Raw genomic sequence first — 15,243 nt, 5'->3', positions numbered from 1 at the left:
GCGTGTCTTTGACATAGGTACCTCCCTAATAAGGGAGGAAGAAACCCTTAATATATATAGAATATTTACTCATTCATTAATTTAAATGTGCAAACATTATTTGTTAATCGTTATTATTATTATCATCACTATTATTAATATTATTGTGCCTTTAAAGAAAATCAACTCTTATAATTTTGCTGACAAGAATATTGCACCATTCAAGCCTCCTACAGATGACCCCTCCCCCCCACCCTCCGTCTCTGTATCCATGGCAACGTCACGTGAAAGCACTTGAATCCAGGGTTTGCGCACTCGGCATTGGCGTCTTCTAACTCCTTTCCTACCGAATGACTGCCTCAGAGTTTTGTTATTAATATTCTTGGTGTAGTGCCAAATTGGCACAGCTGCCGCCAAAATACGTAATGCCAAGGTTGTGGCATACCACCGCTGCTAGAACAAAATATGTTGTGTCACCATGGCATCTAATATTTATTCGTTTAATTAATGACTGGGTGGGCGAGATGTATAATACGCCTTCATAAAATCGTATTTGATCAGGAGCCCCACTTATGACGATAATTGGTCAAATATTTCTATACAATGGTGATTTGGAAAATCCGATATTGTCTTAATTATTTTTAGTAGTAATCGTTGCCACCACCCAAAACTCCCACAATATAAATATAACTTGACCCTGTGAAAATTCTATAACAAACGCTATTTTATTCCATTCTCCCACTTTAAGGTCGTTTTGATGTAATTAAAGAAAATCTCAAGTTTTCAATCAGTTAAATACTAAATTGTAATAAAAATAGAACAAAAATATACATGTATTATATTCATTATTACAGTAGACAGTTGATTTAAACATTGAAATTAAACCCCGTTTTGGGTTATTATCTATGAGATAATGAAATACCAGAGGGGTAGCGTGTAAGGGGGTTATATAAGTCAACGCCTTAATGACGTAGGAGGCATGGGTATTACGATCTAATCTTCTGGCCACCTGTAAATGTTTACTTCACCTACGCCTAACCTAACCTCAATCCTAAAATATATACTTTATCGTTGGGAGAGAGTACTCTTAGCCACAATCCCACTTTACAAATTTCACATCATTTACCATAAGAGATTCCTTCGATCGCATGCTCTATAACCATATGTTTGTTCGTGTTGTTTAAGTGATGGTTTACGCTCCACCCCATTTTCCCTGTTAGGGAGGAGGGTTCTGGTTAGCATTCAATTCACTTATCTTGCAGAGTATCTTAAATGTTTCTATTATGGCAATTTATTTTCATGGGTTTGGAACAGAAAACATACCTGGAAGGGAGTATGGTTCTGGGTTAGCACTATTTTTCAAACGCAATACCCATCGATGCCCACTGTCGGAGAATGAGATAAAAAAAAAGACAGATCTGTATATTTCGACCACTAACTGTGGTCCTCTTCATCAGATTGATACATGATGTGGAGTGCGCGAGTAGATATAGGAAGAATCTTCCTTAATAAAACATATTCCATATTTCAATATCTCGAAAGGTCAGTGGTCCCCTGACTGAATAATTTGGATGGCTGCAAGTAAATCAATCTCAGAAGTGACCCGACTTGACCTCACCATTGGTCAACCTAAGCCACGACCTCATCAAAGACCTGAGTCTCCCCCCCCCCTTTTCCCTGTCCCCTAAATGAACCCCTCTTAACCATATTTACTCGCGCACTTGACAATATGTATTAATCGGATAAGGAGGACCACAGTTAGTGGTCGAAATATACAGATCTTCTGTCTTATCTCATTCTCCGACATTTTATATCTTTCTAATCAACATATTCGTTCATTAAGAATGCCGTTAAGTAACGTTTCGACAAAACTAACCACGCGTCATATAAACCACTTAACATAAGAATGAAGGTGACTGTAAGAAACCATAAGGCCTACACTAGGCAGTTCCATGTCCATTACTACCTACCATCCCCATTCATAAAGCTTTCTAACGTTCTCTTAAAACAAACCAAAAGTATCAGAGTTCACTACATTGTTATTAAGTCAATTCTATTCGTTAAGCACCCTATTGGTGTTCCAGTTATTGCCCCGTTTCTAATTTAAATTTATTACTTGTATCAAATGCCCTCCCACAAGGACATCCACACACAATAGATTACAAAGACGGAGCATCCCGACAGGAGACCTTTTGGTCCATAACTAGGTTGGATGCGGAAAAAATCAATAACGATAAATAAGTAGATAAATAAATAAATAAATAAATTAATAAATATATTATATCAATAATAACAACTAAAATAAATAAATAAATGCGATGTACACTCAGTAACAATAGTAGTAGTAGTAGTAGTACTAGTAGCAGCAGTACTGTACCTTTCTCACCAGACGCCAGGTACAGGTAGGTGTTATCGGCTCGATCAGACTCCTCCCGCCGTCACAATCTTCGCATAATCTCTCTTGGTTTTATTTCTTCTTGTGTTAGATTTCTTCTCTCGCAGTTTATCCTTACACAATCTAACCATATCTTTCTAGGTCTTCCCGCAGGCCTCTTTCCTCTTGGTTGCAACTCCATATATTTCTTAGGGTACCTCTTCTTTTCTATTCTTTTTACATGCCCATACCATCTCAAGCTGTTTCAATAAATTGGGCAAAAGCTGTAATAGATAACATTGCACTTGTGGTTATTATGGAATGTTTACAAGAACAGAATATACTTGACAATTGCTGAAAAGGAATATTATTTACATAATAGAATGATAAAGATATATATATATGTTGCGAGAATTGAAGGGGTGCCAAAAAAATCATGGAACTGTCTTGTATAGGCCCTATGGTCTCTTGCAGCCTCCTTCATTCTTATGTCTTTTATGTAAATCCTGCCGTGTAAGGCTTATTCGCTACACGGGTGGAAGCATCCGATGTTCATCTTGAGCTCTTTTGTTTCGCGTGGGTCCGAATCCTGGCCACGACACAAAAGGTTAGGAAGGGCTTCCTCCACACTGAGTAATGGCCTCCGACAGCTGCTCACCCTAGGACTTGAGGTGACCTCAGCTTCCTCCTGCGGGTATCGTCACTGCTATATAGCAGAGGTATCATCATCATTTATGAAGCGGCCTTGCTGTGGATGTACTGTGTCTTGCGACACTGCTTCTGACCCAGGGCAGTGGGCAGGATGCAGGGATGACCCGTCATCCAGGAGGTGCCAAGATAGGAAGGAGGGTGGAGGGGAGTGGAATATATGGGAAATGAAATGGGTGGGAGTGATTTCTATGCCTTTTTCTTTTTGGCTACCCCCTGTGTAAGGGGGGAAAAGCCTTAGGCATATGGTATATGTCATGTGTGGACAGTTCCTGACCATCTTTGAGGTTAAGATACCAACAGTCCTTAACCCCCCACACCACCTTCCACCTCCCTTTGAGTGCCGCGATCACAATGAACAACGATCTTGACATGGTGCCATGACCTGAGGTCAGACTGGCACGGAATGTCGTGACCTGAGGTCATTGTCCCCAAAGAGAAGTGACCCGGTCTTGTGCTGACTTCTTCTACCATCCACCCGCCCCTGCTTGACCCTGAGGGCGTGTGGGGGGAAGTGGAGGGAGGTGGATGGATGAGGAGCATTGTGGTGACCAGTAGTTTGACTGACTGATGCCTCTGACCCCGTGCGCACGTGTCGCAATCACGGGGTCCATTGTGTGGCACAGGACATTTGTCCATAACCCCACGTGCGGTTACCTTCGTACGGCGCACAATGTGTTTATCTTGATGAATCATACAGGATTGAGTCCTCTTAACAACACACACACACTCACACACACACACACACACACACACACACACACACACACACACACACACACACACACACACTCACACACACACACACACACACACAAAGCATTACCCATAGATCGGTCATACGAGCTCTGAGCTCTCTTCCGGGAGGGAAATAGCTATCGATCACGAGTCCAACACGTGATCCAAAGACCAAGGTGAATCAGGTGAATCACACGCACAAACGTATGCTAGAGCTCGCTGGTCAACGGAAAATAGATTTTGAGCTTAGTATACACCATAATGAAGGCATCAGATTAGTTATGTTAGCGACATTTATTTCGTCAATGGGCAGTTTACAAGTTGATCTGCAATTTACGGAAAGAGTTTAAATAGATGTGTTAAGTGCGTAAGATCAAAGGAAAACAACATTGGGAGACAGAATGATTTGGTGCGCGCTTTGTCCGAAAAAAAAAAGTTGTTTCTTTTGATATCCATGCCGTGGTACATTCGGAAGCACAGTAAAATTGAAGTGGTCTAAAGCCACACGACCTAGGGTTTGAATCCCGTTGGCAGATGTATTTAATCAAACTGTTAATACAAATATATGTTTGTCGGATGGTTCTCCTAAAAGGACTCGATAAAATCGACCACAAAACTTGTACCACGAGAAGTTGATCTCAGAGGACCAGGTGGTGTCTTGCAACACAGTACGTGTGTGTATGTATGCAACAGTAATCACATTAAACACGTGAATAAGGATATTTTGCTTGAAACCACGAGGAAATCAAAGATCGGAATACTGAACGTTTTCGTCTATTTAAGACATTTTCAAAGTACATACTATCACAACAAAGTACTGCTTAAATACAATAGTGTAGAGAACAGGAGAGGCCACTCAACATAAAAACATAAGGATTGTTTACAAATAAACAAAAAAAGAAATTATGAAAATAAAAATTAATAACAAGAATAAATTAATAAAATAGGTGACAATTGACACAGGTGGTAAAAGGTCACACAAGATTGCTAAGACGAAGCTTTGGGACATTGACCTACAATTTGATTGATGACAAAAAAAAATATGTATGTATATGTTATGAATGGTGTCCCTGCAGCATTGCGAGCGATCAAGTCGTACCACCCAAGCCATTTTCAACCAAAGCAAATAAACAGGAGGAAAGAAGACTTGCCAACATTTGGCGGCAAAGCCGGACCGATCTCTTTCTTGTTCCAAACAGCACGCACGCACTCGTCTACACACACAAACACACACACACACACGTATGCCTAAACACACTGGCACGCGCGCAGTTTGTTAGTAGTGATTGAAAGTAGCACATTTCGAATATTTGAGATACACTTTGATAAAATATTATTATTATTATTATTATTATTATGGTTATTGTTATCGAACACATTATGGACTGAAATGTCTACAATCTGCCCATTCTTTATCAGTTTATTTTACTGTAATATACATTAGATCTTTAATCGGGCTGAAACCAGTAGACTATATACGATCGCAGGGGATCCACACCGCTTCCCGTTCTTATAACTGCTGTTGATGATTTGTACTTAACTATCCCCAAGCGATTTCAGTCACCCACGAGATATCTTCTACGCATCACGAGGCGGTAGATATGGCATGTGGGCTAGTGGGGCTCAAAGGGAATTTGAGAGAGAAAGCGAGAGAGGGAGAGAGAGAGAGAAGGTGAAGAGGGTATGAAAGAGAGCTCCATCTGTCTCACTCGGAGCATTTGTCCGTCAGTGTCAGACGGGTGGTGGGGGCACGGAGGGGTGGGGAGGGGGGTCACCTTGGTTCCAGAGATGTCGCGACGGAGGTCGGGAACAGTCATTTATAACTATTGTTCTTCCCGCGACTTAAACGGTGGTGATAGTGGGGGTGGTTTGCGTAATAGGTAGGGATTCCTAGAATTTTTATTATTAAATTATAACTATGATTATTCGTGTTAAGTTCACTTCTTACGCGTTACTTGCAACTCCTCCCCCACTCCCTCCCCAGCGGGAGCAAGAGAGTATGTTATCGTGCGCATGCGCACGATGACATACTCTCCAAAGACGTGGGGAGATGGGGGATGTTGGCCCTCTGATTAATAAAAATCTGGTGGAATTGGCCATAACAAAATATGTGAGGTTCAAAGGGTTGAATATCGTACTGCTTGGAGAGAGAGAGGGGGGGGGGTCTAAGCCTATGGTAAGATAAATATCGATAGAGCTTCGGGTTTTATCTTACCCCCCCCCTTCACTCACACATTCATGCTGTTCAACGTCAAAGAAATAGCGAAAAGTTATGGCAAACCTCACTCGTCCTAGATTGGAATGTGAAGCTGTGGTATGGCCCCCTACACAGAGTGAAGAATGTAAATAAGATCAAAAGAATACAAAGAAGAGCAAGCAAAATCTCTTTTTGCCTTATCTACCAGGCTGGTTCCAGCCCTTTGTATCCTCTCGTTTATGTATTTCATTCTGTGTGGGGACTATACCAGTGACACATATTTCAATCTTGGTCTTGGTGTTTCGTTTAGTATAGGAAAAGTGGATGAAAGGCAAAATACATATGGGGAAGTATTTTATTTTTATTTTTTATTTATTTTATTCATTGCACTCTTAATGGAAGAAGGAAGGAATGTGATACTATTGGTCTATTTTATTATGTTGATTTTGAGCATCTGTTTGGTGAGTTTCATATTTTATTCTGTATGTACAACCGAGGATGAGATGGATAGATGGGGTGAAAGGGGCGACCAAGAGGTGGGTGTCTGATGAGCAGGGAAGGGAGGAGGTAGGGGCGAGTGGAGAATGGCTGTGTAGATGATACTGCAATGCAAGGAAAGGATGGGGTGATAGGGAGTGGTTATGTGCGAATGATATTTTGACATAACCCGAAGGGATTTCTCCTCGTCTTCTCTTTCTTCTGCATGAAACGGAGAGCGGAGGTCGCCAATTAAATGAAACTGCTTTGCTGTGGATGTGCTGTGTTTTGCTACACTGCTTTTGACCCAACTGGGCAGTGGGTGGGATACAGGTATGACCCGTCATCCATGAGGAGCTAAGATAAGGGGAGGAAAGGAGTGGTGGATGGGAGTGGATGTGTGCCCTGGGGCTAGGAAGAGAGGCGAAGAAAAGCTACAAAGTTTGAATCTTTCTTTATCCTTCCTCGCCGTCGCGGATGTTTTGACAGAACGGATTTGGTTATTACGATTTGTTCAAACTTATTTTCCCCACTTAATATCCAGAAAGTTGTGCATTTCGTGACGAGTTTCGTAACTTGGGCATTATCATGACGTCAATGCATATCGCAGTTTGAGCGTTGTCGTTTGTTTCTGTACAATTGTTTATCGTTGTTACTGGACGCAAGCCGTTAGGCATCTGTATCTATATATCATGAATTAATTATAATCTTCGTATGGACTTATTGGTGATTTTTTTCATTTAGTGTCATTTTATTATTCATAAGTTAATTTTTTGTATTGAACTATTGATAACTTTGTTCTTAATTGTTTTATTTACAGACAGGCGTGAAAGGCGGGTCTGAAATGAAGACAAAGGTTTCGGTTCATTGGTTCCGACATGGTCTTCGCGTCCACGACAATCCTGCCCTGCTCGAGTCCATCTCTGAATGTGACAAATTTTTTGCCATTTTCATTAATGATGGCAATACTGCGGGTAAGTGAAGTTAATATGTGAAGCTAATTTTACCAAACAATCTTTCCTCAACCCCCTCCCCGTATTTTGGTCACTGTCAGGTAATAAAAGAATATGTATTCATCTCGGGACATGTGCTATTGTTTAATTTCTAGGAAATACTTTGATGCCATTTATTTTGAAGATGTCTGAGGAAAGGTCATGTATGGTTTCCTATGTTATTTGTATTTGGAGGGAGGGTGAGTATAGTGTCGTGTCTGGGGAAATTGATTGTTGGGCAGGTTGAGACTGTAAACTTTTTTTTTCTGCTTATGTAACACGTGTCTTGATTTTTCCCCGTAGTCGAGAATCAGTTACATGATAAATGTAACCAACATTTTTGCCAACCTGTTTGCAATGTTAACATTGTGAAAACAATACATAAAAAATGCAAATTGTTATAGAAGGATCGGGGCAAGGGACTGAAGTCCTTATTAGAAAATTAAATTTGACTTGAACATACAAAATTTTGAAAATTGTTAGAATTAAGACTGCCATGGAGTCGTACATTTGGAAATGAAACAACTAAAATAATTGAGGAAACAGACTTGAGAATATTGATTGTGAAATTTGTTACTTTGTGCACAGGACTACAACACACAGGGTACAATCGCGTCAAGTTCCTTTGCGAATCACTCCAAAACCTTGATCAGCAGCTACGTGAGGTCGGTGGCCAGTTGCATGTCTTCGATGGCAAAGTGTGTGACGTCATCAAGATGCTTCATCGGGAGACAGGCTTGTCAAGACTAACTCTGGAGCAGGTAAGGGAGGGAGACAAGGTTCTCTTATTGATTTAGTAGTACCAACCGAGAATCATGTTTACCATAAATGAATAATGATTGATTCAGCTTAATGCCTCGAACTTTTCCTTCTCGGATGAAGATGAAATAGTGGATCCTTACAGTAGTATGACCATACTGTGAACTCGCATGTTGCTGGGAGGATTCAAACCGCTTGTGCGACTTGTTTGCGCGGGATCGGTTTTTGTGGGAGGGGAAGAATGTCTGTAAGAAAATGAAAAGATAGTAGTGTATAAAAGAGGGCTATTGCCAATGCGCTTTTACGTGAGCGATTAGGGGCGGTTGGTGGTCGTGGCTCGGGAGAAATGGGCAGGGAACTTGGACGGCGGCGCCGACGCCTGGGATTAGAATCACCAAAAGTTGAGAAAATGGTAGGAGGCGTAGTAGTAGAGAAAGGTGGAAAAACGGAAAAATCTTTAGTGGGAGGTAAACTGAAATGAGAAGATATAGTATAAGAGAAAGTTAGAAAGAAAGCGAATTTTAGTCGGAGAAAAAGTACGTGTAGATGTTTGTTCTTGCGGCGTGGCTGTGTTCATGAGAGGTGTGTGCATGTATCTTACGAGAAGTGAGTAGAGTTCACTTCCCGCGTGTGGAGATGCTGATTAACCCCAGCTAGGTAGCACGTTCCTGATTAGCCCCAGGTTGGGCATGAGCGTTCCTGTTTTGACCCAGATTGGGCTTGAGCGATGAGTGGGCGATATCCGAAGCATAGTCAGGAGAGTGGATCCAATGGCAGTGTGAGGGCGGGTGGGTGGGCAGGCGGGTGAGTGTTGTTTTATCTTTCTCCTTCCAAGCACAACTCTGAAAGCAGAGAATTGCGTGACTTGGGAATTGTGTAAATGTCAGAAGTGTAAACCCGCTCGCCAGCGTCAGCGAAGAGGCCAGGGCGTGGGTGCGGGCCGGTCGACAAGAGAGGCTCCCCAATTCCTCTCCCACGACCAGCCGGCGAAGAGTTAAAGGCTCTGAATCAGAGTTGGATTAAGGGCCTCTGCTAAGCCAGCGAGCAAGTGTGCGTGTATCTCTTTTCTTCCAAGCACAACTCTGAAAGCAGAGAATTATGTGACATGGGAAATGTGTGTATTTGTCTTTGGTGTAAATCCGCCTGCCGACGCCAACAAAGAGGTCAGCCTTGTGCCAGACTGGCAGCAGCAAAGGAGAAAAGTCTCCTCGCCGCCACCGGCCGGCGAAGATTGCTGGGCGCTTGTTGAATGTGCTGGAGCAGAGAGGGACGTCTGACCTCTGCAAGCGCTGTGTTGGTTATGTCCCACTTGTTGCTGGCAGGATTCAAACCTCCACTACAAATAGTGGCACTAGCCCACTTGGCTACTTAGCATCCCTTATACATGGATAAAACATTCTAAGATATTTTAAGTTTTGTTTAAACTTTGTTAAACTGAAGGATGATGCATTGCACTTCTATCCCCAAAGCCAGGGAAGGGATACATTTAATTGGCACATGGAGGATGATGCCATTATACAATTGGTACTTTTTCTTTTCATTTCACCTTTCTCACTAATACCATATTACAGAAAGCAAACAGAGACCCAACTTTGCTACTACATCAATCTATACAGTGTGTCAATAGAAAGGGATTATTAATATTCTCTAATAACATGTCAATATAATTCAGATTATGAAAAAAAATTATTCACGACATTTTTCCATCCTCCTTCACATACGATCTTTCAGGATTGTGAGGCCATTTGGTATCAGCGTGATGAAGAAGCCCAGAGATTGTGCGAAGAACTTGGCATTGAGATGGTAGAGCACATCTCCCACACATTGTGGGATCCCTTCCAGATCATTCAAGCCAATGGAGGAACACCACCTCTCACCTATGAAATGTTCTTGGTATGTTTTTTTTTTTTATCGCTGTAGATGTGTTTTATTTACTTAAAAGTTTGTCACTTCATCCACAAAGCACTAAGAGATTTTTATACATACATATACCAAAGGCTTTTCCCCCTTACAAGGGAGGGAGCCAAAAAAACACAGGCATAAAATCCACTCCCACCCATTCCATCCCCACATACTCCACTCCCATTCACCCCCTGCCTCCCTCTTATCTTTACTTCTGGATGATGGGTCATCCCTGCATCTTGCCCACTGCCCTGGGTCAGAAGCAGTGTCACAAGACAGCACATCCACAGCAAGCAGTTTCATTTAATCAATAACACCCCCACCCCCAATTTAGTCCCCTCATGCAGAAAAAGAAATCCCTTCAGGCTTCATCAAATTATTTTTCACATACTCCCTCACCTCCATCCCCCAACCACTCCCTTTCATGCATTACAGCATCATCCGTACACAACCATTCTGCATTGACCCTTATCTTATGTATTCTCCCTTCCTTCCCTAACAGATATTCCCCTCTTTCCCAATGTTCCCTTTACCCCATCCATCCATCTCATCCTTGGTCACCCCTTCATGTTCACTTCTTCCATCTCTGCCTTCCACACTTCGTGTACTTATCTTTTTTCACTCATTCTTCCCATGTGTCCAAACCATCCCCATGCTCTTTCATCAGCTGTATCTCCCAACTCCCTTTCCATCCTCATTCTCCTCCTCACCTCCTCACTTCTCATTCTAACCAGCCTAGTAACCTTATCATACTTGTCAGGCACCTTATCTCAAATACTTTCAAACTCCTCTCTTCTTCTCTTATGTTCCATGTTTCTGCCCCATACAGTGCTGTCTGCACGTTCACTCCTTCATACAGTCTCCTCCTAGTATCCATTCCCAAATGTCTATTTCTCATTACACTTTTTAATCCTCCAAGGCATTTACTTGCTTCTTTCAATCTACATTCTACCTCCACTACCACTCCTCTCTTTCCCACCACATTCACATTTAAGTATCTAAAACTATCTACTTCCTCCAGTCTTTCGCCCTTAATACTCACTTTTAGTCTGCTGCCACTGTGTTTATTACTCAGAGTAAAAGAGAACGAGCAATACAGTAGTGAATTTATATTTTATAATGCAAGTAGTGTGATGCAAATTACATATAGGAACCGATGCTGTGCACAAGAATTTGAGTCGTACTAAAGTGGTTAAAGGGAGTTTCTCTAAACCTATGGTTCTGGTTAGAGCTCAGATGGCATGTAATATGGAGTGGACCAAAAGTTATCTGCAGGGAAACATAAGAGACCCTACAAACTATACAAAATAAAAGCATGAGGTTGATGACAGGATGCAGCAAGACTACTACAAAGGAACACCTACACACAAATATAAAATCTTCCCCAAAGAATACCACCTTAAAATGATAGTTATAGTTCTGCAGAAGAGCCCTCAACCGTGCTTATCCATCAATCTTGTGTCACATAAACACAACCAACTGAAAAAAAAACTACAACATACTAGTCAGAACATCAACAACCTAACATCTGCATCACTGAACACATCATTCATTGCCCTAGACAACTCAATATTTATTCCATGAGTGACTGATGGGTCAGTCTGGTGGCTGTTGCCAGTTGATTGGAATCTATGGGTCCCCTGCAAGAAAGAACAGGGATAATTGATTGAGTTATAAGTAGTCAATATTGTAGGCTCTTTGAGTGACACCCATATAGACCACAGTCATGCAGCATTCTTTTGTGACTAGAGATCAATCTTCTATCAAAAAGGAATGCTGATCACATTTACACTTGTACTAACTCTCCTGAAATTCTTTTACCACCCTTACTACTATACCTCTCAAACACATTATTGTTCCTAAAAAAAAAAAAATGCTAGTTATTGCTGACCAATGAATTATTTTCACTTCCAGCAAGTTTCTTCAGCCGTAGGTCCACCTCCTCGCCCAGTCCCAGATCCAGATTGGAGTGATGTTGTCTTTGGAGAACTCCTGGAGGTTCAAGCAAAGAATATCAAGGTATTTCCCTTTCTTCTCTCCTTTTTCCTATCTATTTCCCTCATATGGTTTATTAATTCTATAAAATATTTATAGTCAGTATTTTAGGGACTTTTATGATTAAAGACTAACTACCACTCAGAAAAATAATGCCTACATTCAGTTGCCTTCCATAAATCTTTCCATCTGATTTTATTTATTTATTTATCTATTTATTTATTTACTTATTTATTTGTTGTAATATTATCCAGATAGAATTGCTGGTTATCATTGACAAAATATTAAAAATGCCCCACTTCTCTCTCCCCTTTCTCTCTCTTGTCAGTCTTAAACATTCAGTTCTTTAGGGGCACCCATGAAGCAAAGTTACTTCCTATTTTCATTTTATAATGAGACACCATTATCCACTCAGAAAAGTACTGATCCCTTGTAACTTCTAATATCCCTCCCATCTGCTATCCTCCATAAATCTGTACTGTACAAACTCCATTTCTCCATTTTTGTGGTGCAATACTCTCCTTGAAGATAGACACACTGGTTACTTGTCATGAAAAATACTCTCCGGAAGCAGTTTTAAAGTTCCTTATTGGAAAGAATTTCAGTGACAGAGTGAATCTGTATGCATACAGATTGTAATTATAGCTGTCATCTACAAAGATTATGTTAGTTACCCTTTTTCTTGGCTCTTCTAATTTTGGTATCATTCTCTTTACCATAGCTCTACCCCAAAGCTCCAACAGCAGAAGACTTTGGCTTCTTCCCTACAAATGGGGAGAAATCTGTTTATGTTGGGGGTGAAACTCGAGCCTTGAAGCACCTAAGGCAACGACTGCAGGTCGAAGAAGATGCCTTCAGGTTAGCAATTTGTTATAGTTAGTCTGTTGCCCCAGGTCTCTCTTGCAGGAGATCCATAGTTCTCAGGTAGCCACCAGGCAGCTCCATAAATTACTTGAGGAAGAAATATTGTGTTATTGTCAAGGTGTTGTTAGTGTGGGCCAGTGAAGGGTGAGGAATTGCAGATTGTCATGCTGTACTGTTCACAGCCCTCATCATGGTGTTCAGATGGTTTTTGCATATAGGAATAAATGAATGAGGAAAGATGAGTAAATGAGTGTGGAAAGCAGAAGTGGATGGAATGAACTTGAGAGGAATACCAAGGATGAGATGAATGGATAGGGGGAAGGGGTAACTGGATTTAAGAGGAATGTCTGTTGAGCAAGGAAGAAAGAGTGTAACAGATACAAGTGAAAAGAGAGTGATTGTTAATGGGTGAAGAAATGATGCAGCTTGAAGGGATGGTATTTTTTGTTCTACAGTTTTTTAATAGATGAGCAAGGATGGGAAATCACTATATAATGATGTGGGGGTAAACCATTTGCAGTTAATTTCTGCTGCTGTGGAATTTCTCCGTCTCACTGCGTTGCCTCTGAGGTGCTAAGATGGACGGGGTCAGTGAATAGGTGTGGGTTATTGATGGATGTATACTTTGACTTGGCTACCCCATTGTAAGAGGGAAAAGACTTTGTGGTATTATGTATGTCTGGATATATGTATGTATTTTCAGTAATGAATTTTAGGTTAGCTGATTCATTCTTACCCAAAACCTTTGTTTCAAACACACATTTGTTGAAAAATATGTTACCATAGGAATGGGCAAAACTAGCCACATGGGGTAAAACTCCCCATTGTCTTTGCTGTATACCTAATTATGATGGATAGACAATGATATAAAACCAACTACTATATATTTTGTATAATTCCTGCCCATATTTAGTTGACAAACATAATTAGGTATGTAACAAAACCAATGGCCAGTTTTACCCCATGTGGCTACTTTTGCCCCATTCTACAGAATTATCAATTAAATTAATAGTATTACCCATCATTTGTCCCAAAACAGTTTATTGAATTATTGATCACACATGCATTATTTTATATTGAGTCATATTATCACACATGCATTATTTTATATTGTCATATTATCACACATGCATTATTTTATATTGTCATATTATCACACATGCATTATTTTATATTGTCATATTATCAAACAGCACTGTATGGGGCAGAAACGTGGAACATAAGAGAAGAAGAGAGAAGGAGTTTGAATGTGTTTGAGATGAGGTGTCTGAGAAGTATGGTGGGGGTTACTAGGCTGGATAGAGTGAGAAATGAGGAGGTGAGGAGGAGAACAGGGGTGAAAAAGGAGCTGGGAGATAGGGTTGATGAAAGAATATTAGGATGGTTTGGACACATGGAAAGAATGAGTGAAGAAAGACTAGTAAAAGAGGTATGGAAGGCAGATGTGGAGGGAGTGAACATGAGGGGACGTCCTAGGATGAGGTGGATGGATGGGGTGAAGGGGGCTTTGGGGAAGAGGGGAATGTCTGTTGAGGAAGGAAGGGAGAGGACGGAAGACAGAGGTGAGTGGAGAATGGTTGTATATGGATGATGATGTGATTGCATGAGGAGGAATGGGCGGGGGGTAGTATGTGTGAGTAAATTTTGACGCAGCCCGAAGGGATTTCTCCCCGTCCTCTCCTTATATGCAAGGGGGGACGGAGAGGGGGGGTTGCCGATTAAATGAAGCGGCCTTGCTGTGGATGTGCTGTGTCTTGCGACACTGCTTCTGACCCAGGGCGGTGGGCAAGGTGCAGGGATGACCCGTCATCCAGGAGGTGCTCAGATGAGAGGGAGGGTGGGAGGGGTGTGGAGTGTATTTAGGGATGAAATGGGTGGGAGTGTTTTTATGCCTTTCCCTTTTTGGCTACCTCCCTTGAAAGGGGGAAAAAGCCTTGGTATATATATGTATGTATCAATTAAATTAATAGTATTACCCATAATTTTCCCAAAACAGTTCATTGAATTATTGATCACACACGCATTATTTTATATTGAGTCATGTTTATTTTATCCTTTGCAGGGACGGCTACATTCTTCCAAATCAAGTTAATCCTGACCTAGTTGGCCCACCCATGAGTATGTCAGCTGCCCTCCGCTTTGGCTGTTTGTCTGTACGAAGGTAAATATTATTTATTTTAATCATATATTTATTTTTCACCCCCATCCATCCACACCTTTCTCAGTCTTTGCCTCGAGTTTACTCTATTTAAGCTGCC

General features: G+C 41.2%; 2 protein-coding genes across 8 annotated transcripts in view; one reads left to right on the top strand and one right to left on the bottom strand.

Annotated features, from left to right (window-relative positions):
• The window catches only part of LOC143035296 (cryptochrome-1-like), a 69,896-nt gene that overhangs the window by 40,577 nt on the left and 14,076 nt on the right, over positions 1-15,243 (top strand). For all 7 annotated transcript variants that reach the window (XM_076202181.1, XM_076202180.1, XM_076202176.1 and 4 more), the window contains exons 3-8: positions 7,294-7,447; positions 8,054-8,226; positions 9,956-10,117; positions 12,041-12,145; positions 12,843-12,979; positions 15,048-15,146. In XM_076202181.1, coding sequence (XP_076058296.1) covers positions 7,294-7,447; positions 8,054-8,226; positions 9,956-10,117; positions 12,041-12,145; positions 12,843-12,979; positions 15,048-15,146 — 830 coding nt within the window. The remainder of the gene's footprint in view (positions 1-7,293; positions 7,448-8,053; positions 8,227-9,955; positions 10,118-12,040; positions 12,146-12,842; positions 12,980-15,047; positions 15,147-15,243) is intronic.
• Positions 1-15,243, bottom strand: part of LOC143034881 (uncharacterized) — a 96,021-nt gene that overhangs the window by 69,361 nt on the left and 11,417 nt on the right. Inside the window, exon 2 of the mRNA XM_076201224.1 lies at positions 2,357-2,613. The gene's annotated coding sequence lies outside the window, so the exon portion shown is untranslated. The remainder of the gene's footprint in view (positions 1-2,356; positions 2,614-15,243) is intronic.

The sequence above is a fragment of the Oratosquilla oratoria genome, chromosome 18 (assembly GCF_046742065.1).
Source record: "Oratosquilla oratoria isolate Oo_2021 chromosome 18, ASM4674206v1, whole genome shotgun sequence".
NCBI lineage: Eukaryota > Metazoa > Arthropoda > Malacostraca > Stomatopoda > Squillidae > Oratosquilla > Oratosquilla oratoria.
Note: the sequence above shows the minus strand (reverse complement) of the source record. Positions and strands in the feature narration are given on the sequence as shown.